The following is a 27,542-nucleotide window of genomic DNA, read 5'->3' on the forward strand; positions in this document are numbered from 1 at the left end:
TAGTTTTGGTGACAAATAAGAGGACAAGAACAGCAGTGGGAAAAATTGGATACCAGAGACCTGACATGAATTTCAGAAAAAAAGATGCACTACAGGAATAGATTTATTAAACCAAGAGTATTTCTACTTGTAACTTTAACAAAACTGTAGTAGATTCTTACATATGGAGTTGAAACTCATTTTAAAAACAGCATCACTGAACAGCAGCCAACTGAAGCAAAAGAAAGGTGAAGACCAGAGAAACACTTCCCATCTATGTCCAGAATAGGAGGGAAATGAGAACATAGCTGTGGGAGATAAATGAAATGTGGTCTAGGCCTACTTCAACCACATAGAAAGGGAGCCTGTGGTTCAGGAAGAAGGTATCTCAAATGCACCTGGCTGGAAAGTCTCCTTAATGGATCAAAGACACAGGAAGATAATCCAATTTAATCCTTATAGGAAGCATCTTCAAGGAATCTGTAAGGATCTGCAGGCTTGTAATGGATTTTGTCACAAGCCCACATTCTGAGATGAAGAAATTGGGATCAAATTCTGTGATGGTGACAGAGTGGAAATTAGCAGCAAAACTAAAATATTTCAGGCATTGGTTCAGGAAGTGACACCAATGCAGATGTTAATGATAATGTGTTATGGGAGGGGACTCCAAGTAGCACTGATGCAATGACTCTTTCCATGTAAGACAGAGTCAGGTGGAACTTTGGCTTCCATCACTTCCTACAACTACACCTTTGAGAATGAAAAATGAGTTGCTCAATGTGGGAATGTTGGTTACTAGCACCTTCAAAATAGCACCTGTTGCATTTACACTTAAGGAAGCAAAGAAAATACAAAAGAAATCAGAAACAAAGAGGATGCTATTTGATATGCTCAAACACACTACTTTAAATAATGCCCTCGCTCTCCCAAATTATTTAAAGATTTAGACTCCGTGTCTAATAAGTGCCAATTTGTATTATCTTCCACATTTAATACAGCTTCTAGCATGAAACTAATCTCATTTTGTCAACTGGAGAGAACTCAAATGCAATCAGTTTCGGAAAAGCTAATTTCAAAAGTGTGTGAAGCGGTGCCAGGCTGTTTTATCCATTTTGAGAACTTACTTATCAAGTTAGATTGGAATATTATCTAACAATAGAAATACATAAATGCAGAGGAAACCACTCACATTATTTAATAAGTTGAGTAAGAACAAGAACTGATATAAGTTAATCCAAATAATTTAAGTACCTTGCAAATGAGTTAATAGCTTTACTAAGATATTAAGCATAATTACTAAATTACTAAGCAGAATTAGCAAAAAGGACTCCAACTAATGGACTTCATGGCTGCATCACAGGATTCCAAAACAGATGACTTAAGAGATGGTAGAGACAAGCTGTCAACTTTTCAGAGTTTCCCAAATTCTATGCCAGTTTCACTGGATTGAAAAAAAGTGTTGCTACTATTCAGGAAAAGAAGCACAGAGAAAAGGAACTACAGACCCTTTAGCATGATATCATTTGTCGGGATTACTAAAATGCATTATAAATCAGAGCACATAAAGGACAATAATTAAACAGAATCTACAAGGTTTTATTAGGCAGAAATAGTGCTTAACAAATGTGTTATTTAAGTAACTAGCACACAAGACAAAGCAAAGCCAATGAATGCAGTGCATTTGGATATCTTAATCATTTGATAAGGATGCTTCATTTATATTAATATGAAAACAGGACTTGAGTTGCACACATTGCTAAGAAAACAGAAAAGTAAAACCAAAAATTTACTTTCACTTGCAATAGGATGGAACACAAATCAGGACTGATACTCAGATCTATTTCTACAAAATAAAAGTGCAAGGAATGTACAGAGCTCATATTATAAGATAGCTAAAGTTGCAAACAGAGCACATAAGAGTGCATCAGAAGTTCGGCTCTGATGAGTGGGTGGGTTGAAGACTTGCCTAATTGTGGACTAAACTGAGACTAGAAACTTCAAATCGTAATCATCTGTTTCTGGCCAATTTCTCCCGCCAATGCAAATTTGACTTGCTTTGACATTATTTTTTGGCCTCTCAACATCTTTTTCCCCTCCCAACACCTTAAAAAAAATAGCTATTCAAGGTAGTATTTCACAGATTTCAGTTTCCAAAACTTATAAATCCAAAGCCATTAAATTTAATAGAATATGTACAATTTAACTCATCTGGTCACAATTCTTGTTTTAGCCATCCGTTTAACTGATACAAATTCTTCTCTTCCCACTTCTGAAAAAACTTCCTTCCAAAATATTCCCTCATCTCAGTTTCCAAAGCCAATATATTAACCGGTAACTGCCAAAAGAATACAGACCAAGAAATTTCACTTCCATGTCATTTAATTCTACTTTTCAAGGAAAAAAGTGGAAAGAGAAAATGAACTATAAACCAGCTGGCCTGACATTGGCATTAATAGAAAATGCTATACATTAGGGACCTGCGGAGGAAAGAAAATCAACACTTAAAGGATAAACATGATTCAGAAAAGTTAACATGAATATTGAAGAATAAATAATGTTTCATTCATTTGTTAGGCACTTTGAATGTGTACTGTTTGAAGCGTAATTGAAATTTCAAAATACAGGGTGACACAAGAGGTTCCTACATAAAATCAGGGCTCTTCGAAATGACGTTAAAAACACCTTCAAGATGTGTTAATGAAAATAGAACACTGTTTTATCACATTGTAACTTTCGGATTTACTGACTAGATTTAAGACATGGCTTATGAGACATGAATTAAAATAATAGGACAATATATAACAAAATAAATCAATATACAACATATATTAAGTGAAATAGGTGACAACAGAGCTTCATTCCCAGAACTATGCTCGCTTTGACTGTCAAAAAATGAGGCAACCTTCACAAACTCCCACAGCCTCAATGACTTTGAGATTTCAGACTCCGAGGCCAACATTGAAAGCATCCTTCAAGATTTTGAATCCATGGAAAACATCTGGCCCAGATGGGATACCTGATTGAGTACTAAAGATCTGTGCTGATTAACGCCGAATCAAAGGTAAAGATAAATCAACATATAGTAGGAGGAATATTGAAAATCTGAGTGGTACCAAAGCACCAACATCTCCCTCAATGCCAGCAAGACCAAGGAGTTGATTATTTACATCAGGAGGAAACCAGTGACTCATGAGTTGGTCCTCATCAGGGGATCAGAGATGGAGAGGGTCAGCAACTTTCAATTCCTCAGTGTTAACATTTCAGAGAACTTGCCCTGGGCTCAGCACGCAAGTGTAATTACAAAGAAAGCACTGCAGTGGCTCCAATTCCTTAGAAGTTTTTGAAGGTTCAGCATAGTATTTAAAACCTTGACAAACTTCTTTAGCAACACACACAAAATACTGGAGGAACTCAGTAGGCTAGGCAGTATCTATGGAAGGGTCCACTTTTCAGGCAGAGACCTTTTATCAGGGCTGGAGAAAAAAGATGAGAAAGAAGTCAGAGTAAGAAGGTGGGGGGGAGGAGGGAGAAATACAAGGTCATGGTCGAAGAGTTGGAGGGTAGCAGAGATCACAGTGGGGAAGCAATGAGTGCAGGTTTGACCAAGCCCTCAATGAAAAAATTTAGATTTCTTCACAGTAGGCATCCCTGGAAGAGACTTTGCAGTGTATTAGTCTAATCCCAAACAGATTTCTGTAGATATGTGGTGGAGAATATATTGTCTGGTTGCATTGCAGCCTGATATAGAACAGCAATTCCCTTGTATGGAAAATCCTACAAAAAGTAATGCACATAAATGCTGGAGAAACTCCAATCAGGCAGCAATTATAGAAATTAATAGATAGTTGACAATCTATCTGAGATCCTCCTTCAGGGCTAAGAAAGGGGGAAGTTGCCAGAACACAAAGGTGAGGGAGGCGGAAAAGGAAGCTAGCTGGAAGGTGATAGCTGAAGCCAGGTGGTTGGGAAAAGGTCAAGGACTGGAGAAGGAATTAGGAGAGGGGAGTGTACCCAGGAGAAAGGGAAGAAGGGCACCCAGGGAGAAGAAATAAGAAAGTGAGTAGTAGTAAAAGGTCAGAGTGGGAACTAAAAGATGGGGTGTGGAGGAATTTGCTTACTGGAAGGGAAATAAATAAATCTATATTCATGGGATCAAGTTGGAAGCTACCAAGATGGAATACAAGGTGGTGCTCCTCCACACTGAGGTTAGCCTCACAAGAGGAGTCCATGGCAGATACATTAGAATGGGAATTGGAATTAAAATGTCTGATCACTGGGAAGTCCCACTTGTGGTGGATGGTGTGGATGTGTCCAAAGTGGTCCCCCAATTTATGATGGGTCTAACCAATGCAGAGGGAGGCTGCATCTTGAACATTGGACATAAACAATCACGGGTGAAGTGATGGCTCACGTGGAAAGACTACCTGGCACCCTGAATTAAGGTGAGGGAGGTGGTGTATGGCCAGGTGTGGCACTTAGGCTGTTTGCCAAGATTAGTGGGGAGGGACGAATGGAATGATCCTTATGGAAAGTGCAGGGGGGTGGGGAAGGTAAAGATACAATACGTTTAATGGTAGGCTCCCTTTGAAAATGGCAGTAGTTGTGGAGAATAATGTGTTCGATGTGGAGGGTGACGGGATGATAAGGACAAGTAGAGCTCTATCATTGTTAAGGTGGCGGGAAGATGGGGTGAGCAAAGATGTATGGGAAATGAAGGAGATGGGAGGGAAACTCCATTCTCCTGAGGAAGATGGGATGAAGTTAAGATGGCACTAAACAGCAACTCCTTTGCTTGCATATTTGGAAACCGCTCATTTCTATCTTTGATATCTTTTTATCCCTTTTCAGGGTTTGGGTTTCTTATAAAGACCTTGAGCTGGAGATGCACTGACTTTGGTTCTTCGCGGTAATGGGACCGACTCTCAGGACCTCACAACCTGCTGCTTTTTGATCTGCCAAGGACACAGCCTGAAAGACAACTGTGCCTTCATAGTTCCAGAAGTTTGTGATTCTAGGTGTTAAATATAACTTTGAAACCTATTGTGAATGGGGCCAAAAGCAAAAAGGCATTTAGAATGGAATTAAGAGTACCTGACAAAATGGAAATATTGCAGTGTGAAGCTGTAGTATAACAGCAGACAGCTGCCAAATGTATTTATTTTAGGACATATAGTAAGAATGCAGTAATCTAGAGTGCACACATATTGTTTTAAAAAAAAACTAATTTGTCTGTGAGACAGCAAAGAGCATTTAATAACTTTTGTGGTGGCAAATTAAAAAACTGAAAATTTTACCTGATGAGATTGAACTTGACGACACTGAACCTAGTGAATTGAATGGTGTCAAAGGGCCCGGAACTGTCATACCAGAAGTGATTGAACAGCATGACACGGGACTTCTGAAGTTTGACAAGGATACTGGAAAAGCAATTCTGCCTGACGCGTTGAGAACAGAAATAATAAAGCTGGGTTTGAAGTATTTCCAGAACAGTGGTGATACCAACAAATAACCACTCAATGAACAAAATTTGGTTCAAGAGGAAATTGAGAAATGGTCATGGTAAGGAAATGACTCACTCATGGCTGGTCTATTCCCCTTCTAAAAAGTCTGCATTTTGTATCTGCTGTCTTCTCTAATCCCAGTCAGACCATCAATCCTCATTGGAGCAGGAAAGTGGATTCAATCAGTAGAAAACACCTGAAAAGATTAGTGTTCATGAAAATGCCCAGAATCATCGGGAATGCTTCACACAGTGGAAAGAAATTTAGCTGGAAACAGTGGAGTTACTGACACAGTATTTCAGTCACAGATTGAGAAGGAAAAGCAGAAGTGGCGTGATATCTTGACGAGAATCCTTCACTACATAAAATTCCTTGCGACTCAGAACCTGGCTTTGTTCTCCAACTTCCCATTTGGCATGAACACTGAATTCTCCAACTGCTGGTAATTCCCTCCCCCTCCCTTCCCCCATCCCAGTTTCACTCTGCCTCCTCCTCCAGCTGCCTATCACCCCTCATGATTCTGTCTCCTTCCTCTACCCATAGAGCTTTCCCCTTACATTCCTTCTTCACCTTTCCTGCCTATCCCCTCCCCCACCCCTTGATCTTTCACCTGGCACCTTCCAGCCTTCTACTTCCCACCCTCCCCCCACCTTCTTTATAGGACTCCTGTCCCCTCCCTCTTCAGTCCTGCTGAACAGTCGCAGCCCAAAACATTGATTGCTCACTTCTACGGATGCTGCCCAACCTGCTGAGTTCCTCCAGCGTGTTGCTTTGACCTCAGCATCTGCAGTGTACTTTGTGTTTACAAAATGGAGCTACAAGAAAGTTGGTCACAGTACTATGGTAACTCTGCTGTGATGGCTGGATACTGAAGTGGTGCTCAAAGAATAAGTGAGACAAACAACCTGGCAGTGCTTCTGAATTGTGATAATCACTCACTCAACTTGGTGGGTGTACACGCAGCCAAGCAGGATAAAAAGGTGGTCACATTTTTTGGATCCATCAAAGCTCTCTATGTGTTTTTCTCTCATTCAACACAGTGCTGGGGGAAAAACTCAAAAATGCCATGCCTGTGGTTAAGTCGGAGTCAGAAACCAGGTGGAGTGCAAGGACAGAAGCAGTGAAGCCTGTCCACAAGTACCTTGAGGAGATACTTCAAGTTCTCCAGGACATGATAGACAATGAAAACAAGACCAGTGAAATAAGCAGTGATGCAAGGCAGCTATACAACTTCATGTTGAGTTAAATTTTCTGATTTTGCTAGGATTTTGGAACAAACTACTCATTCGCATTGACGATACTCAAAAGAGGCTGCAGGATCCCAGCATGAACTTCCCCGATGCTGCCCTGGATTTGAAAACCTTCCGAGATCATTTTTATGAAAGAGAAGTGTTGGTCAGTGAGTCACTCAAAGAGGGGATATTGAAGTTGAAAGATAGACAAAAGAAACAAATAGCTGATGAGAACTTGAGAAACGCTGGGTTAACAGCCAAGGAGGAAATGGAAAGAGTCATGAAGGGAACTCCTAACCGTCCTTACAGAGAAATGGACGAAAGGTTCGCTCATTTGCACAACACTAACACCAAGTTTAGGTTCCTTCTCTATGTTGAGGTACTGTGTTACGGCACTGACAATAACAACCTAAAGTAGTGTGAACTGTACAGCTCTGATGTTGATGGACAGCAGCTACATGAAATTTTGGATTGCAGAATGTTGCTATCAAGGTGGGTCAACATGAAAATATCAAGACCTGAAGAGCTTCTTGAATTTATTGTTCTGTATCGAAATGAGCGTCTTCCCCAATCTTCGCATTGCTTTTCAGATAATGCTAACCATCGCAATTTCCAACGCCAGCTGTGAGAGATCATTCAGAAAGTTAAAACTAATGCTTTCATATTTGAGAGCCTCCATGGGTCAAGGCAGACTGATCTTGCTCTGCTGAGTAAAGAAACTGAAAAAAAAACTAGACTTTGATCACATCATAGACCAATTTGAATCAGTGAAAGCAAGCAAGGTGCAGTTATAATTTTCATGTAGTGCCATAATTTGTTAATTAAAAGATTAACAAGCTTGACTTGTATTTTTGAGCTGATATTATGGTAAAGTTATCTAAAAGACGGGTGTCAGATGCTTGGACAGGGGTGCAATTTCACCGCTTGCCATAGGCGCTATTTTCCGTAGATATAGCCCTGACTGTTAACCTATTTTCATTCAAAATGAAAAAGTAAACTAACATTACATTCATGTTTCTGGAGCGATAACAAAGTCACCATGAGATTGCTTCCTCATACTTGAATGATTTCAGAAAAATTTAGAATACAATGGTGTCAAAATTGAAAATATTAAAATATGAATGGTGGTTAACAGCAAGGAAATACTAAAAATAATGAATTTAATTTGGTATTTTTGCAAAAAATGTTTAAACTTGAATAGAGAATGCAAATCTTAAGAGTTCAGAGGCCTGGGGAATCAGATTCACTGAAAGTAATATCTCCAGTCTTACAAAATTGCAAACATGACAATAGGAGACAGGATTTTTCATTTGACACAGAACACGAAGATATAAAAACAAGGTGAAATATGTCAATAGATCTACAAAAATGCAAAAATGTCATATTTAAAAGATCAGCTGCAAGTGTAATGCAGCTGTCTACATCTTGGTTTCAAAAAGCTTAAAATGGGGAAAAGCAAGATCCCAAAGAGACTGAAAGTTTAGCTGGGTATAAAGGTTAGAAAAGAAGGCATGGAGCAATTTACTTTTTATTTAGCAATACAGTGCAGAATAGGCCCTCCAACTCTATGAGCCACAACCCACCTATTTAACCATAGTCTAATCACAGGACAATGTACAACTACCAATTAACCTACTAACTAGTATGACTTCGGTCTGTGGGAGAATACGAGAGCACCCAGAGGAAACCTGTGCTGTTTAGGGATGCCAGAACTGAACTCTGACACCCCAAGGTGCAAGAGCATCACACTAATCGCTACACAACTGTGGCACCCCAAATTAACAAGTTAGGAACACAGTTTAGAAGTTACAAGTGATTTAGGAAAGAGTGCTTCCGTTTTAAAATGCACAAGTTTTATATGCAAGTGGTAGAAAACTGCAGAAATATAGGAATATGGTTTATCATTACCAACATTTTTTGCATTGCACTGCAGCAACAAAACAATCATCATAAGTTACAATAAGAAATTTAAGGAAGTAAAATATTGAGGTAGTGTTCATAGTCTGTTGAGAAATCCGATGGTACAGGGGAAGAAGCCGTTCCTAAAAGCTGAGTATCTTCTCACTCATCTGCCTCCTCCTTGATGTTAATTGTGAGAAAGGGTATGTTTTGGCAGTGAGGGTCCTTAATAATGCATGCTGCTTTCTTGAGGCATCAACTTTTAAAGATTTCCTCAATGGTAGGGAGCCTAGTTCCCATGATGAAGCCCTACGAGCTTACAATCCTCCGCAGCTTTTTACCAATCCTGTGCATTGTAGCCTACATACCAGACAGAATGTTATCCACAGTAATCTGCAGAAATTTATTAAAGCCTTTGGTGACATACCAAACATCCTCAAACTCCTAAAGAAATATTGTCATTGGCATACCTTCTTCATAACTACAGACTATGTTATATGTCCAAATGTTGGACTCAGACACCCAAGAACTCATCCTTTCCACTTCTGGCCCCCTAACTGAACACTGGTGCATGTTCTCCTGACTTTCCCTTCCATAATCATTCCTTGGTGTTACTAACAGTAAGTGAAAGGTTGTTGTGCCACCACTCAACCAATTTACCTCACTCCTGTAAGCCACCTCACCACCATCTGAGATTCTGTCAACTATTGTGTCATCAGCAGTGTTCATGCTGTAGCTAGCCACACAGTCGTAAGCGCAGAGAAAGTAAAGCAGCAGCCGAAGTGCACATCCTTGAGGAACACCTGTGCTGCGTTTCTCTGCAAGATGTTATTTCCAATATGTTCTTACTCTGGTCTCCCGATGAGGAAACCAAGGACCAGTTACAGAAGTCCAGATTTTGAAGGTGTTAATCAGTACTGAGGGGATAATAGTGCTGAACACCTAGCTGTAATCAATAAACATAGGTATTGCTGTTCTCCAGGTAATCCCAAGGTCAGGTGGAGAGCCAGTGAGATTGCATCTGCTATAGACCTTTTGCTGTTGTAGGTAAGCTGCAGTGGGTACATGTCCTTGCTCAGGCTGGAGTTAATTCAAGCCATAACCAACCTCTCAAAGTACTTCATCACAGTAGATGTGAGTGCTACTGGGTGATAAGTCACTGAAGCAGCTCAGTTTTTCTTGGATACCGGCATGACTGATGCCTGTTTGAAGATGAAAACCTTTGACTGCAGCAATGAGACTAAAGGTTCCCTTTAACACCCCAGCCAGTTGGTTGACACAGATTCAGTATCCTGCCAGGTGCACGAAGATTGCTTTCCATAGGTTGTACAGTTTGTATCCACTGTACTATGGTCTAGTACACCAATCCAAAATGGTCCTGTAAGCACTCCTCAGCCTCCCTTGACTATTCCATATGCATAATAGGCAAGGAATGGGAGATGAAAGAAAAATCAAAGGATCATCATGAAAATGGCTAGGAGTTTAGATAGAGGTGGACATTTAGTGTGTACAAAACTGCAGTGAATTCAAAAGAGACAAGTAAGAACAAAAACAATAGAGAATTCAAAGAAAACCTTTGAAGAGCAGAGAGGAAAAAACACCATTATTAAAGTATGCAGCATAGGAAGATGCTAGATAGAAAGCAAAAAGGTCACCAAGAAAAACATCAGCAAATTGAGCCAAAAGGAATAGATAAAAGACAGACTGCATCATTGGGCATTAAACTTAAAATCACAACAAAATCCACTCCTGTTCTCAGAGATACCAGTTTGCACAAAAACTAAGATGCATGAAGCCAACTTCTGCCTCTCACTTCAGGTTCAGTTGATGCAGTAACACTGGTGCCACTGCGACCTATACAGTACAATACCTGCATATAGAAAGCTAAATTACATCTTTTCTTTAAAAGATGGCCAAATAGGCATGGTAGCAGAAAGAACAGTATACCAACACTCTCATCCCCTCTTTATGGAATTAATAAAGAGCTACAACCTTAAAAGTACCAATGAATATCATCACATTGCAACATAAGATAAGGAGCTTTGATAAGCAACTAGATAAATTGATTCAAAATTAATCAGTTTGGATCTTGGTAGATGGCTCAGATTTATACAGCATCAAGAGATCAGGATAAATAATTATTAATTGAACTCCATGCACCATGTGTAACTGCGACCATAGAAATTGATTCCACTGCAATTTAAATGTAAGCACACAAATGATCTGCTGATTTAAAACAGATAAAAATTTCCAATTTTAAATTTTCAATTGTAAAGGGGGTTTCTTTTTTTTCTTTGTTACTATTGGGAAAGGGTTTCTTTGTTTTGTGAAAAGCAGGAATGTTTCTTTGTTGCGAGAGAGTGCTGGAAGTTTGTTATAATTTACTGATAACGAGAATAGTATTCCTTTGTAAACCAAATAGGGATTAATGTTCTTTCTTCTGAGTCTGTAAGCTTTTGTTGATGGGCTTTTGGGCAGATCGGCGCAAGGGGGTCGAGAGAGAGGACGCAATGCTGTAAGCGGGGCGAGGATCAGAGGGGATGAAGCTAGATGTGCTTGGTTGACCACTCGGAGGGTCCTGAGCTGCGAGTCAAGGAGTTCGGAGGGGATCGAATGGTGGCCAGAAGACCAGTAATTGAGCTCCAACGGTTGTCCACGAAGTGGTTTGGACTTTGACAAGTTTAGCGCCTTTTCTTTATTTTTTCTCTTTATATATACTGTATCATTATTAATCACTTAGTTATAGTAACCTTTATAAATTGTACTCATTTAATTGCTTATGGTGTACTGTGTTTTTTGGGCAAGGTGGGGACATCACACAACATCCACACCAGCTGATTACCCAGTTTGGTGGGGCCGAAGGCTGCTCCCCCTAGACGAGACGGCTGAGCAAGCCTGAGGCGACCCAGGGGGTTACACAATTTTACAAAAAGGTAGCAATCTTCTGCAACTTTAACCTATTAAGTTTGTCATTGACTGAGGAATACAGAATAGACCAAAAGAGGAGAACTTGAAATATCAAAACAAAAGCTTAATCAAAATTCAACTCAATTTTACAAACAATTCAGAACTGAGACTAAAACTTAGCATTTCGCTATTTGGAGGAAAGCTGGAAATTTGGATATTTTACAGCTTAGATGAAATCTCAATTAAGAATACCATTGAGCAGTTCAAATTACTTTCATTTTTCTATTTCCAATTATAAACTTTGGAATCTATAGAGGAAATAATGGTTTCGGAAATCATTAAGTATGGCCAAAAAAGCATACTTCTAAAGGGGAAAATGACAACACCTATCAACTATATGCAGAAAATTAAAGGAACAGGTGCACAAATTAGTAAACTCAAAAAGGAATGATACTCTCCATAAAAAACACAAAATGCTGACAGAACTCAGCAGGCCAGACACCATCTACGGGAGGAGGTAGTGACGACGTTTCAGGCCAAAACCCTTTATCAGGAGTGAAGTAACATGGGATGGTCGAGGGGGGATAAGAAGTGGGGGGAGGGATGAAGTAGAGAGCTGGGAAGTGATAGGCTGGAGGGAAATGGGCTAGGGGGAAGGTGGAGAATTATGGGAAATAAGAGAAAGAAAGGTTGGGCTGGGGGGAGATTATAGTGAGGGGGAAAAGAGAGAAAGAGAACCAGACTAAAATAATAGATAGGGATGGGGGTAAGGGGGGGCAGGGGTATCAACGGAGGTCTGCGAGTTGAATGTTCATGCCAGCAAGTAGGAGGCTACCTAGGCAGAAGGTATGGCTCCATCGACCTGCATGTGGCCTCATCTTGACGGTAGAGGCTGCCATGGACAGACATATCGGAGTGGGAGTGGTCTGTGGAACTGAAGTGTGTGGCCACAGGGAAATCCCGCCACTGCTGGAGGACTGAGCACCGGTGTTCGGCGAAACGGTCTCCCAGTCTGCAGCGGGTCTCCCCAATGTATAAATGGCCAAATTGGGAGCACCGGATACAGTATATCACCCCAGTGCCTCACCTGAAAGGACTGTCTGGGGCCTAGGATGGTGGTAAGGGAAGAAGTGTGGGGGCAGGTGTAGAACTTCTTCCGTTTGCAGGGATACTCTCCATTTTCACTGAATTCTAAAGTTACTAGTTCTAGCACTTCGTAAAATGGTAGTTGCTCCACACTCCAAATGTATTTACCCACCATCTGCCATATCCCCTAATCCCTCTCCTAACTAAGAAAAATCTGAGGTTTAAAAGTTCGATTGTCATAATATTGACAGATCCTAGTATTTTCAAAGATGATTTCCCAAAGGAAACGCTTGCCATGCAATAATTATATCAGGGATTAGTATAATTACACTTGGAATTGTGCTATAATTTTCTCCCTTGAAAATGTAAAGTGCCTTATTCATATTTTATACCAATTTCATTAACACTTTATCTTTGCAGATCAAGACTCAAACTGTTTCTCTGAATGGAGTAGATTAATAATAATTGTATCCCTGAAAAGAAGCAGTAACTTTTTATTGTCATTCCTGTGATCTAAAACATGATCTTAGGTCTAGAAAGGCAGTATTCATTGTGCATGAAGCACTTCAGTATATTTACACAAAAGCAAAATCAAACAACTTGAGCTAAGGAGAAGGCATTAACCAAAACTCCCATGAATTAAGCTAAAGGAACATCTTTAAGAATTTGGAAGAAACAGAGGGAAAGGATTCCAAAGTTTAGCACCCAGATAGATGAAAACATACATCATAACAAATACTGTACAGGTATACAAATGTCAAGTTGACAGAAATAAATATCCCTTTGAGGATTATGCGGCCAATACAAACTAGTGAATTAGTGAAAGGCAAACCTACAGATAAAAAAACTAGATGCTGGAAATATGAAATAAAAACAAAATTCTACAAGAGCTTGTAAGTCAGCAATATCAAAAGGGAAATAAGAGAAAGTGCTTCAGGACTGAGGCTCTTCATCAGAACCAGACTATACAGAGAAAGAACACAAAAGAATTTAAAAGTTGACACAATAGGAGCAGGAACCATAGTAGGATTCCCCAAAGTTTGTGGACCATTTACAGCTGAATGTGGGCTATAATCTTTCAAGCCAAATGGAGTTCATAGTCTAGAAAGGGAAAGAGGTTGGTTTGGGGCATGGCTCTGTCAAGAAGAGTGACAGTCAGAATTGGATGCTGATAATTTACATGTGGAACACAGCTTATAATGATGCTACGATAAATTAGCTTAACAAGGTAATTCACCATAGTAAGATAAATTTTGTTACCAAGGAGAAAAATGCAGATAATGAGGGCCAAATAATTGAGCTGTTTTGGGCTCCATATCTCAGTGTACCAACACTGGAGAGGATCCAATAGAGGTGGCTCACAAGAATGATCCCAGGAATGAAAGGGTTAAAATGAAGACCACTTGACAGCTCTGGTCCTACACTTGCTAGAGTATAGAGGAATGAGGGGGAGGGAGTTGATATCATTGAAACCTACCAAATATTGAAAGGCCTAGACAGTGAAAATGAAAGGAGAATCTAGGGCCAGAGGGCACAGCCTCAGAATGAGGATTTCCTTTTTGAAACACAGATGAACAGGAATTTCTTTAGCCAGCGGGTGGTGAATCTGTGGAATTTATTCCTACAGATGGCTGTGGAAACCAAGATATTCAGTACACTGAAAGAGGAGGTTGCTATCTTGATAACAAAGGTTATGGAGAGAAGGCAGGAGAATAGGGTTGAGGGGGAAAATAAACCAGCTATGACTGCATGGCACAGCACTCCAACTCTACTCCAATGTCTTATGGGCCAGTTACAGATTAAAAATCAGAAATCGAAGCAAGAGGCAGAGAGGGAAGAGGTAAAAGAAGCTCTGAGAGAAGCTTTTTTAAAAAAACTGATCAGGGCAAAGAGGCTAGACTGCGCAGATACATGACGTAGCATGCCAAAGGTCTAAAAGAAAGACCGCCATATACAGCGGTCATCGGCAGAGTGGACTGAGGCGAGTGGGACAGCTTTGGCTCAATCAGGCTTTGGTGAGAACAGGCAGAGGCGAGGTTGAACGGGGCACGACTGCACAAGCACGTGAAAAAACAAAATCTGCCTCCGAGATCAGTGGGGGAATTTTAAAAGCGAGCAGAGGCTGAGTACAAGCTTCACTCCAGGTGAGGGAAGGCCAGGTAAGCTCCTTTAATTCATCTAATTAGCTTAGGAGCAGGTAATGGAGACAGTAGTTAGGGCAGTCAAGTGCTCCATTTGCAGTATGTGGGAAGTAAGGGCAAGCACCGCTGTCCCTGATGACTACACCTGCAAAAGATGCATCCAACTGCAACTCCTGACAAACCGTGTTAGGGAACTAGAGCTGGAGCTGGATGAACTTTGGATCATTCCGGAGGCAGAGGCAGAAATACAGGAGTTTCAGGGAGAAAGTCACCCCTAGGAGTAAGGGGACAGGTAGTTGGGCAACTGTCAGGAGAGGGAAGGGGAATAGACAGGAAGAGCAGAGCACCCCTGTGGCCATTCCCATCAACAATAGTTTACCACTTTGAATACTGTTGGTGGGGACGGCCTACCAGGGACAAGTTGCAGTGGTTGCATCTCTGGCACTGAGACTGGACCCTCAGCTCAGAAGGGAAGGAGGGAAAAGAGGAGAGCAGTAGTGATAGAGGATTCGATAGTTAGGGGAACAGATAGGAGGTTCTGTGGAAGAGATCAAGAATCCCAGAAGGTCTGTTGCCTCCCTGGTGCCAAGGTCCGCGATATCTTGGATCGAGTTCTCAGTATTCTCAAGAGGGAGGGTGAGCAGCCAGATGTCATGGTCCATGTAGGGACCAATGACGTGGGTAGGAAGAGTGAGGCGGTCCTGAAAGGTGAGCTTAGGGAGCTAGGTGCCAAGTTAAAGGACAGGACCTCCAGGATAGCAATCTCAGGATTGCTACCAGTGTCATGTGCAGGTGGGTTTAGAAATATTAAGATAGTACAGATCAACATGTGGCTGAAGACATGGTGCAGGAGGGAGGGCTTCAGATTTATAGATAATTGGCCAGTTTTCCGGGGAAGGTGGGACCTGATCCGCCGAGACAGTTTACATCTGAACTGGAGGGGGACAAATATTCTTGCAGGTAGGTTTGCTAGAGAGGCTCCAGTGGATTTAAACTAGATACGACAGGGGACAGGAACTAGAATGTAGGAACATATGTATGAGAGAAGGAAGAACAGTAAAGTTCTTTGTACTGTTAGAGATAAACAGGAAGAGGTAGAGAATTTCTTAAATGTATTTATTTTAATACTAGAAGCACTGTAAGAAAGGTGGATGAGCTTAGAGCATGGATTGATACCTGGAAATATGATGTAGTTATTAGTGAAACATGGTTGCAGGAGGGGTGCGATTGGGAGCTAAATATTCCTGGATTTTGGTGCATCAGGTGTGATAGAATCAGAGGGACAAGAGGGGGAGGTGTTGCATTGCTTGTCAGAGAAAATATTACAGCGGTGCTCTGGCAGGACAGATTAGAGGGTTCATCTAGGGAGACTAATTGGGTGGAATTGAGGAATGAGAAAGTGACACTTATAGGGGTATATTATAGACCACCTAATGGGGAGTGAGAATTGGAGGAGCAAATTTGCAAGGAGATAGCAGATATTTGTAGCAAGCACACGGTTGTGATTGTGGGAGATTTTAAAATTTACCACAGACTGGGAAGCCCATACATTAAAAGTGTAAAATGTGTGCAGGATAGTTTTTTGCAGCAATACATAGAGGTACCAATTAGAGAAGGGGCAGTGTTGGATCATCTATTAGGGAGTGAAATAGGTCAGGTGACGGAGGTATATGTTGGGGAGCATTTCGGGTCCAGTGATCACAATACCATTAGCTTCAATATAATTATGGAGAAGGATAGGACTGGACCCAGGGTCGAGATTTTTGATTGGTGAAAGGCTAACTTTGAGATGTGAAAGGATTTAGAAGGAGTGAACTGGTACAATGTTTTATGGGAAGGATGTAATAGAGAAATGGCAGTCATTTAAAGCTGAAATTTTGAAGGTACAGTATCTTTATGTTCCTGTTAGGTTGAAAGGGAAGGTTAAAAGTTTGAGAGAGCCATGGTTTTCAAGGGATATTGGAAATGTGGTTAGGAAAAAGAGATATCTACAATAAGTATAGGCAGCATAGAGTAAATGAGATGCTCGAGGAATATAAAGAATGTAGGAAGAATCTTAAGAAATTAGAAAAGCTAAAAGAAACAATGAGGTTGCTTTGGCAAGTAGGGTGAAAATAAATCTGAAGGGTTTCTACAGTTATATTAATAGCAAAAGCATAGTGAGGGATAAAATTGGTCCCTTAGAGAATCAGAGTGGACAGCTATGTGTGGAACCGAAAGATGGGGGAGATTTTGAACAACTTCTTTTCTTCGCTATTCACTAAGGAGAAGGATATTGAATTGTGTAAGGGAAACAAGTAGGGAAGTTATGGAAACTATGACAATTAAAGAGCAAGTACTGGCACTTTTAAGGAATATAAAAGTGAATAAATCTCTGGGTTCTGACAGGATATTCCCTAGGACCTGGAGGGAAGTTACTATAGAAATAACAGGGGCTCTGACAGAAATATTTCAAATATCATTAGAGATGGGGATGGTGCCAGAGGATTGGCGTATTGTTCATGTGGTTCTGTTGTTTAAAAAGGGTTCCAAGAGTAAACCGAGCAATTATAGGCCTGTCAGTTTGACATCAGCAGTGGGTAAATTAATGGGAAGTATTCTTAGAGATGGTACAATTATCTGAATAGACAGGGTCTGATTAGGAATAGTCAGCTTGGATTTGTGCGTGAAAGGTCATGTTTGACTAATACTGAATTTTTTGAACAGGCTACGAGGAAAGTTGACGAGGGTAAAGCAATGGATGTTGTCTATATGGACTTAAGGCCTTTGACAAGGTTCCGCACAGAAGGTTAGTTAGGAAGGTTAAATTGTTAGGTATTAATATTGAAGTAGTAAAATGGATTCAACAGTGGCTGGATGGGAGATGCCAGAGAGTAGTGGTGGATAACTGTTTGTCAGGTTGGAGGCCAGTGACTAGTAGTGTGCCTCTGGTGACTACTGGGTCCAATGTTGTTTGTCATATACATTGATGATCTGGATGATAAATTGGATTAGAAGTATGCAGATAATACCAAAGTAGGTGGTGTTGTGGATAATGAAGTAGGCTTTCAAGGTTTGCAGAGAGATTTAGGCCAGTTAGAAGGGTGGGTTGAAAGATGGCAGATGGAGTTTAATGCCGATAAGTGTGAGGTGCTGCATTTTGGTAGGAATAATCCAAATAGGACATACTTGGTAAATGGTAGGGCATTGCAGAATACAGTAGAACTAAGTGATCTAGGAATAATGGTGCATAGTTCCCTGAAGGCGAAATCTCATGTGGATAGCGTGGTGAAGAAAGCTTTTGGTACGCTGGCCTTTATAAATCTGAGCATTGAGTATAGGAGTTGGGATCTAATGTTGAAATTGTACAAGGCATTGGTAAGGCCAAATTTGGAATATTGTGTACAGTTCTGGTCACCAAGTTATAGGAAAGATGTCAACAAAATAGAGAGAGTACAGAGAAGATTTACTAGAATGTTACCCAAGTTTCAGCACCTAAGTTACAGAGAAAGGTTGAACAAGTTAGGTCTTTATTCTTCAGAGCGTAGAAGGTTGAGGGGGACTTGATAGAGGTATTTAAAATAATGAGGGGGATAGATAGAGTTGACGTGGATAGGTTTTTTCCATTAAGAGTAGGGGAGATTCAAGCAAGAGGGCATGAGTTGAGAGTTAGGGGGCCAAAGTTTAAGGGCAACACAAGGGGGAATTTCTTTACTCAGAGAGTGGTAGCTGTGTGGAATGAGCTTCCAGTAGAAGTGGTAGAGGCAGGTTCGGTATTGTCATTTAAAGTAAAATTGGATAGGTATATGGACAGGAAAGGAATGGAGGGTTATGAGCCGAGTGCGGGCCAGTGGGACTAGGTGAGAGTAAGTGTTCGGCACAGACTAGAAGGGCTGAGATGGCCTGTTCCAGTGCTGTAATTGTTTTATGGTTGTTGTATGTGTTGTATTAATATTACTGGCATACATCATGAAATGTTTGTGACAGCAGTACATTTCAATAAATAAAAACTAAATTACAATACATGAAAATGTATTAACATTTAACATGTATTAACACTTAACATCCTGACCTACTGATTTTACCTTAAATTATTTAGCAGTTTGGTTAGGATAGAGTTGACTAAGCAGGAAGTAGAAAAAGTGAAATGAGAGATCATAAAGAACATGTGGATATTAGAGCAACACAAGTTGAAGACAAAGGTAAGAATACCTGAGTAGCTTCAGCTTAAGGAAAAGAGGTTATACCAAGTACAACAATTTTTATAACAAAGCCCCTGACATGGCAAGCATCATCTTTGGACTATAGAATGGTCCTAGGGTGCTGAACAGTTCTGGCAATGGCAATGTTATTGGATATTTTTTGGCTTGGTAAGATAATTTGGTGATGTGAGGTGAGGGCCTCTGACAGTCAGGGTTGACCATGGATATTGCATCCTAGCTGTAAATATGCAAGCCTGGGCAATATGATATGGAGAGCAAGTTCCCTCTTCATACATCTGATGAACTCAAAGGAATGGCAGAGACCAATACAGACAGCTTGGTACCAGCAGCATTGCAGGAGTTGCCAGTCAGCGTTGAAGTCAATGTAGGACCGTCTTAGGGACGCCAGCTCCAGATTGGGATAAAACTAAAAATAGGTTTATTTTAATCCATCTTGCAGAGCCAAATCATATCAACCACTATTGGATCCTTCTAGCCATTCTAACTTCACATGATATAGTATCATACAATCCTATCAATCATAAAAGTAATGCTCTACACACTAACAGTTTATTGAATCAGTAGACATTGTTGACAGTGAAAAATTTAGAATTTTGTAATATTGATTTTAACAACTAACTAAATTAAGCAAATACTTATGGATAACATTAAAACAGCTAATAACAGAATGATCTCAAGAAGCAGGCACCAGGAGCAGGCTCCAGAAAATTTCTAATGAGTGGTATAAGGAGGGTGGGGCACTATACATATTGAGTACAAAAGATACAAAACCAAGGATGTTCAAGAACTGAACAGGAATAAGGCAATATAGATAAAAATGAAATGGCAATCCTGTGAAATTACAATACAAGGCTATATATGTTAATCAGTGGTTGTCAATTATCTCTCAAGAATCCCACAATTTAAATACTTCAGTGAAGTTTATTTCCAATTTTGTATGTTATGAGAAAATTAAACACTTACTGGTGAGCTATGACACCAGCAGAGCTCAGCAGGCGAGACTGAAAGACAGGCAAAAATATTTGTAGTGGTTTTTTTTTTAAACGTCAAGAGGTATCATGCACCATTTTGACTTATGGGCTTCCAACCTCAATCTGTGGTATTAAGAAACAACTACAGATGCATCAAAAACTTGCAGAGCTATAGACCCTGACCACTTAATGGCTTTTCTGCTGAAGATTGTAGCTCCAGTACCAGCCACAATTGTGCTCAAACTTCATCCACAGCATCTACAAACTCCCCAAAGCCCACCCATCATCTAACAGCACAAGGAGTGAGGCTTAATAGGATATTCCTAATATCTGTACACGTGTAACTCCAGCAATGTGCATGACTTACACGACATGATCATAGCTTTCAAGACCAAACAATGCAACTTCACAATGTTATCTAACCATCTTTAGCAACATCTTAATTCATAGAACAGTATAACAGAGGAACAGGAACTTCTGCCTGCAATGTCTGTGCCAAACATGCAAAAATTAAACAATTCCTTTGGGGAAGCTGCCCTCTGGCTTTTTAAAAAAATTTTTGCTTCTATTCACAACTCCTGCAACTATGAAATAGTACTCTACAATTAGCAGCAACAGTTGGATGGTGAGCTAGGAGGTGTCAAAATTTTTATGCCATGGAACTGTTTTGAAGCAATCACACCTCAGTGACAAATAACTTGGCAATGACTTTCCAATCCAGTCTACTGTCCATATAAGTTGTCAACAGTCAGCAACTCACCAGATGCCTGATGAGATTAAGCTACAACAGTAATCAATAAAAATTATCCTTGTTCATTTGGCTCCACAGACAGGCACTTCATTGACAGTATGAAATAATATAGCTACAATCTCCCTTCAAGGAGAGTTTGCCATCTTTCAAAGCCTTTGAGGATGCAATGAAGATTAATGAGGGGAGTACAGTGGATGTTATCTACATGGACTACAGTGAAGAATCTGACATGGTCCAGAAGATTAAATCACAAGATCCATGGTGAATTAGCACGCTGTATTCAAAATTGGCTTGATCATAGAAAGGTAGTATTGGAGGGGAGTTATTCTGACTGGAGGCTTGTGACCAAAGGTGTTGATATGATAAAGGTATGATAATGTAAATATCCTGATAAGCAAGTTTGCAGATGACATTAAAATTGGTGAAGTTGTAGATGGTAAGGCAGGATGTCAAATGATACAAACAGATAGAGATCAGTTGGAAATTTGAGAACAGAAAGTGGTAGGACCCTTAGAAGCACAGATATGAAGGAAATCTTGAAATGCAAGTCTATGGCTCCCTGAAAATGGTGACAAGTGGATATGGACGTAAATACAATATTTACCCTTAACAGCATGCTTGTCCTTAACGGTCAGGATATGGAGTATAAAACTTGGAAAGTCATGTTATAAAATGTTGGTTAAGCCACTTTTGGAACATGGCATCCATTTCTGGTCACCATATGATAGAAAAAATGTGAAAGCTTTGGAGAGAGTGCAGAAAAAGCTCATTAGGATGTTGCCTAGATTAGACAACATTAGCTACAAGGTTGAACAAACCTACTGTACACCTCTTTTGCTGGAGCACAGAAGGCCAAGGAGCAACCTGAAAAATAAGCAAAATTATGAGGCATAGGACATAGGTAAGAAATGATGGCCTAGATTGTCGCTTTCCCAGGACAAATGTCAAATACTCAAGGGTATAAGCTTAAGTGGAAATGGGGTGGGGGGCAACAAAGAGTACAAATGAAGTTTACCATGAATTACAAAATAGAGCAAAAAAAAACAATGAAGTTGTGTTCATGGACTGTTCATAAATTCTATGGAGGGAAAGACGTCGTTTCTTAATGACTGGGGGACATTGGTAACCAGCACCTCCTCCTTGATTGATTGATATTAATATGAGGGCATGTACCAGATGGTTAGAACCCATAATGATAATGTGGCCTTCTTGAAGTACCAGTTAATGAAGATGTTCACAATGGTGGCAAGGATTGTGCTATGTTGGAACTGGCCCAATCTGCAGCAGTCTCTTGTGATTCTGTGCATTTCAGCCTTTGTAACAGGCTATAATACTACTAGTCAGAATGCCCTGCAGTACATTTTTGTATAAATTTGCAGGAGTCTTTGGTGACGTAGTAAATTTCCCTCAAACGCCTAACAAAGTAGAACCACTGGCATGCCTTTTTCGTGATTGCATATGTTGAACCAAAAACAGATTCTGAGACATTGTGTTAAAGCTTGAGGGGCAAGTTCAAAAGATGTGTGAGACAAGTTTTATTTTTAACAATGGCAGGTGCCTGGAATGCATTGCCAGATTTGGTGGTAGAGGCAGATACAGCAGAGGTGTTTAACATGCTCTTAGATTGGCACAGAAATATGTAGAATGGAGGGATATGGTAGATGCCTAATTAGCTCAGCAGAACATGTGTTCTGTTCTACCTGTTGATCGGGAGCTCAGAATTATCCACCTCAATATAGTGTTTTACCCAAAAGTAAAATCTGATCTCTATCATTATTGATAACACTGAATACTTGAAGGGTTAATTTAATCTTTGCCAAGTAGTTTCTAAAGGGCAATGTATCACACACACTACTTGGAATACAATATTTTTCTAGCTCAACCCAAATTATTTTGTTAGTATCATGAAACTTAATAAAAGTAGAGATGATAAACAAAAATTACCATGTTTGATCTTGTTAAAAGTCAATCCACTCAATTGCCAGTTACACAATTAAAATGTGAAATTCTGCATGAAAAATCTACATTTGTAAAAATTGTCTGTTCTCATAACTCAGATTTTTGCCAACCTGAACAGTACACATGAAACAGTGTCAAAACCTGAACAAAATTGTAATATCTCACATAATACATACAATACTAACTTCTAAATGTTTGGCCATGTGACAAAGAAAGTTACAAAGTAACTCGAGGAACTAAAAAAATTATCCCAGACAATTTGTACAAGACTTTTGACAAAAAATAAGCATAAATTAACGAGAGTATTTTCATAAGTAGCAATTCAGTAACAGCTACAGACTGATCATATTTACTGTACTAGTTAGTATATAGTCTGCTAAACTGCAAAAAGATGGCAAACTTTGTAATACTATCAACCACATGCAGAAAAAAAAAATCAGCCACCATAAAACCCCAAGATACAGGAGCAAAATTAGGATACTCAGCCCACTGAGTCTGCTCTTTCATTCCATTATGACTCTCTCGCAACCCCATTCTCCTTTGATACGCCAACTAATCTAGAACCTATTAACCTCCACTTAAATATATTCAATGACTTGAACGCCATACACAAATTTAACTCATCTGTTATAAAGGGACATCCCTCTATTGAGTCTGTGCCCTCTGGTCTGAGATTCTTCCACTGCACAAGACATTTTTTTGACATCCACTAAGCCTTTCAATAAGATCTCCTCTCATTCTTCTAAACTCCAGCAAGTGCAGGCCAAAAGCCATCAAGGTATCCTCAACATTAACTCTAATCCCTGGAATAATTCTTGGGAACCTCTGCTGAACCTTCTCCAATGTCAGTACAGATTTTCTTTGTTAAGGGGTCCAAAACCATTCACAATCCTCCAACTGTGGTCTAACCAACCCCTTATAAAGCCTCAAGAAAACAGTCTACACCTCGATTCTTTCTGCCAAAGTTCATGCCCGAAGACTTCCTTACACTATATTCCATCTAACACTTCTTTATCCATTCTCCCAAACTGTTTAAATCCTTCTGCAGAGTCCCTATTCCCTCAACACTACCTGCCCCCACACGCAAGTATCACCTTCAGACTTGGCCAAAAAGTCACCAACTCCATCCAAGTTATTGACATACAACATAAAAAGCAGTCCCAATACCAACTCCTGTGGAACACAACTAGTCATCAGTTGCCAAGCAGAATAGGCCTCTATTCCCACTCTCTGCCTTCTGCCAGTCAGCCAATCTTCTATCCATGCTAGTAACTTTCTTGTTGTACTATGGACTCATGTTAAGCAGCCTCCTAGGCAGCATAACACCCAATGACTCTTCTTTGAATTTTCTGCTTGTTTTTTTACCCACCTCAATGCATTCCAACAGATTTATCAGGCAAGTTTTCCCCCCAAAAAAACCATGCTGCCTTTGGCCTACTTTATCATCCACCTCCAAATGTCCAGAAACCTCATTCTTAACAATGAAGTCCAACATCTTCCCAACCACTGAAGTCCAGCTAACTGATCTATAATTTCCCTTTCTTCTGCCTTCTTCCCTTCTTAAAGAGTGGAGTGACATCTGCAACTTTTCAGTCCTCTGGAACCATTCCAGAATCTAGGTGATTCTTGAAAGATCATTACTAATGCCTCCACAATCTCTTCAGCCACCTCTTTTCAGAAGCCTTGGATGTAATCAATATGGTCCAGGTAACTTATCAACCTTCAGACTTTTTAGCTTCCCAAGCACCTTCTCCTTAGTAGTAGCAATTGCACTCACTTCTGCTCCTTGACAATCTTGAATTTCTGCTATACTGTTAGTATCTTCCATAGTGAACAATCATGCAAAATACTTAATTCATTTTTCTCCGCCATTTCTTTGTCCCCAATTACCTCTCCAGCATTAATTTCCAATGGTCGGATATTCACTCCTGCCTCTTTTACTCTTTATACCATACAATGTTTTTCCAGATATATCCTCATATTAGTTTCCCTTCATATTTTATCTTTTCTCTCATGTTCTAGTTGCCTTCTGTTGATTATTAAAAGCTTCCCAATCGTCTAACTTCCAACTAATTTTCCTATATTGTATGCACACTTTTCCTTTTATGCAGTCCGACTTCCACTGACAGCCATGGCTGCTTCACACTCCCTTCAGAACTACATCTTTGGGATGTATCTATCCTGCACCTTCCAAATTGGCTCCAGAAACCCCACCCATTGCTGTTCTGCCCTCATCCCTGATATTGTCTTCTCTCTCTCTCATGCCTCTAATTCTCTTTACTACACTTAAATCTGACTTTAGCATCTTCCTCTCAAATTACAGGGTGACTCGTCATCACTGCTTCATAACAATTTCTTACCTTAAGCTCCCCAATGAAATCTGGGTCAGTACACAACACTGAATCTAGAATTGCCTTTCACCTAGTAGACTCAACTACAAGCTGCTCTAAAAAGCCATATTGTAAGCATTCTGCACATTCCCTCTTGGCCAATCTACCTGCATATTGAAATCTCCCATGACTATCATAACACTGCCCTTTTTACATGCCTTTTCTATCTCCTGCTACAGTTTACTGTATATCCCACATCCTGTTCAGAAGCCTGTAGGTAACTCCCATCATGGTCTTTTTACCCTTGCAGTTGCTTAACTCTACTCAAGGATTCTACATATTTGATCCAATGTCACATCTTTTGAAAGATTTCATTTTTTTTAAATCAGCAGAGACATTCCTCCTCCTCTGCCTGTGCTTTCAATACAAGGCATATCTTTGGATGCTAAGCTCTCTTCTTTCAGCCATAACTCTGATGCCCAGAACATCACACCTCCTAATCTCTGTGCTACAAGATCAGTTACCTTATTCCATATACAGCATGTATTCACCTTCAGTCCTGCATTCATCACCATTTGATTTTACCCTCATGTTATATTTCAACTAATCCCACTGACTGCAATTTTTCCATTTCATTTGCTTGTCCTTCCTTAGTCTCACGACATAATACATCGGTTTGTCCCATCACTCTAGTTGCCATTCTCCTTCTCAAGTTTAAACCCATCCACAAAGGTATGGGGACCCCTCAGAACATTTCCACCACAGGAAAACTAATCCATGTAAAATCTAATTAAATCACAATGAACTTATTTTCCTGTATCAATAGAATTTGTGCTGCATTCTGCACAATGAATTTGACAGTAATGAAATTGCCAAGTTTAAACTCATTTGGTCTGATAGATATTATACTCCAAGTCTTATTCTTCTGTTAATCATTACACTTGCAAGGATCCAAATTTCGCCAATCACAATAGACTTTGTACGTAATTATGATAATCCTCCATTGACATGGCCATTGCTCCATCAATGGCTGACTTTGTATCAGGAAACGGGCAGCACGCATGCGCGAGCAGCTCCAATGCTGGGCGGAGGGAGAAGCCGTCGCCAGCCGCCAAGCACCGCCGCCTCGAACCGGGGCGACAAACTGGCACTAAGCAAACAGAAACATGGGGGAGGGGGGTAAAACTGCTTTTAGAAACACAGCTTTCTCACCCGAATTCCATTTTTTGGACCCCCCACCAACACACTTTTCGCCAGTGGATTCATAAATAATGAAAATTACCTCAGGAATTTTATTCAACTGAACTTCTTTTACCTGTCAGGCGGATTTTAATGCTTGACCCGTTCCGTCGAGCTCCGGGATTCGACATTACTTATAAAAAAATGCCCCTTTTTCACAGCGGGTTGGTTCTTTTCCGTACGCTATAGTTAAAAATATAAATATATTTCTTTAAAAAAAATAAGGAAGAAAGTCATCTATTAAAGCGGGGGTGAACACGTCGGGACCAACAACACTCGCAGCGTTTGCACGAGATACAAATCACGGCTGCTGCAGCGCGCGCGCCCCCCCCCCCCGACAAAGAGCCTCTCTGCGCCGTGACGTCACGGCCCTGTACGTGCGCGGCCCCGCAGCGGAGCGAGATTAGTCTGTCTCCAGCGGCCGCCCGAGTTTCCTTGTGGCCGGGGTGGATTGCTGGGGTGTTTAAAACCCGAGGGTCCGCATGCATTCGGACTGGCGTTAAATGTTTACAGTGTTTCTTTCTGCAATGCCGGATTATCCTATTGTTATAAAGATAGGTTTTAGGATAAACCATAACGGAAGCTGAACGATCATGCCATCACTTTACAACACTGGTTGCAATACATCTCCTCTGGAGAAGCAGACAACGGGGTTGTCATAGGGGTGGCGAACCAGGTGATGTAAACAACCATGACAAAGAATGTCAATATCTTTAATGAGGGAACTGGAAATTTCAGCTCATGACAATCCATTGCCCTACTAGTGTACTATAAAGATGCAAGGAAAATCTGCATTTATACACATTTCAAACTTTGATCAGCAAACCAATTTACAGATAGTATCAAAGTACAATTTGAACAGCAAAAAGGAACTCAGTCCTAAAGAGAATAATTAGTCTACTGATGGAAATTCATCAGCCCAGATAAGGGCCATCAACCATGAAACAAAAAAAATGCAGCTGCTCGAAATCTGAAAAAGTAGTGAACAGTAGTGGAAACGCTCACAAATTCTCCCTGGTCTGATGAAGAGTGAAAAGGTTAACATGTCAGATTGAAGAAATGGTTGTTTACCCTGGAGGGTTCAGCTGTTTCTCTTTCGACCATATGACATTGGGGCAGAAATTAGAGCATTTGGCCCATCAAGTCTGCTCTGCCATTCAATCATGTCTGATCCATTCCACCCCCTCCTCAGACCCACTCCGCATAACCTTTGATACCATGTCCCATCAGGAACTGATCAAGCTTTGCCTTAAATACACCCAACAACCTGGCCGCCACAGCTACCTGTGGCAATACATTCCACAAATTCTGGCTAAAGAAATTTCTCCACATCTGTTTTGAAAGG

At 40.4% G+C, this 27,542-nt stretch overlaps 1 protein-coding gene across 4 annotated transcripts in view; it reads right to left on the reverse strand.

The window, feature by feature from the left end:
* The window catches only part of smurf1 (SMAD specific E3 ubiquitin protein ligase 1), a 128,877-nt gene extending 102,374 nt beyond the window's left edge, over window positions 1-26,503 (reverse strand). For all 4 annotated transcript variants that reach the window (XM_059979511.1, XM_059979510.1, XM_059979509.1 and 1 more), the window contains exon 1: window positions 26,274-26,503. In XM_059979511.1, the coding sequence (XP_059835494.1) occupies window positions 26,274-26,328 (55 nt within the window). In that variant the 5' untranslated portion in view covers window positions 26,329-26,503. The remainder of the gene's footprint in view (window positions 1-26,273) is intronic.
* Between the last annotated feature and the right edge of the window lie 1,039 nt (window positions 26,504-27,542).

The sequence above is a fragment of the Hypanus sabinus genome, chromosome 9 (genome assembly GCF_030144855.1).
Source record: "Hypanus sabinus isolate sHypSab1 chromosome 9, sHypSab1.hap1, whole genome shotgun sequence".
Classification (NCBI taxonomy): domain Eukaryota; kingdom Metazoa; phylum Chordata; class Chondrichthyes; order Myliobatiformes; family Dasyatidae; genus Hypanus; species Hypanus sabinus.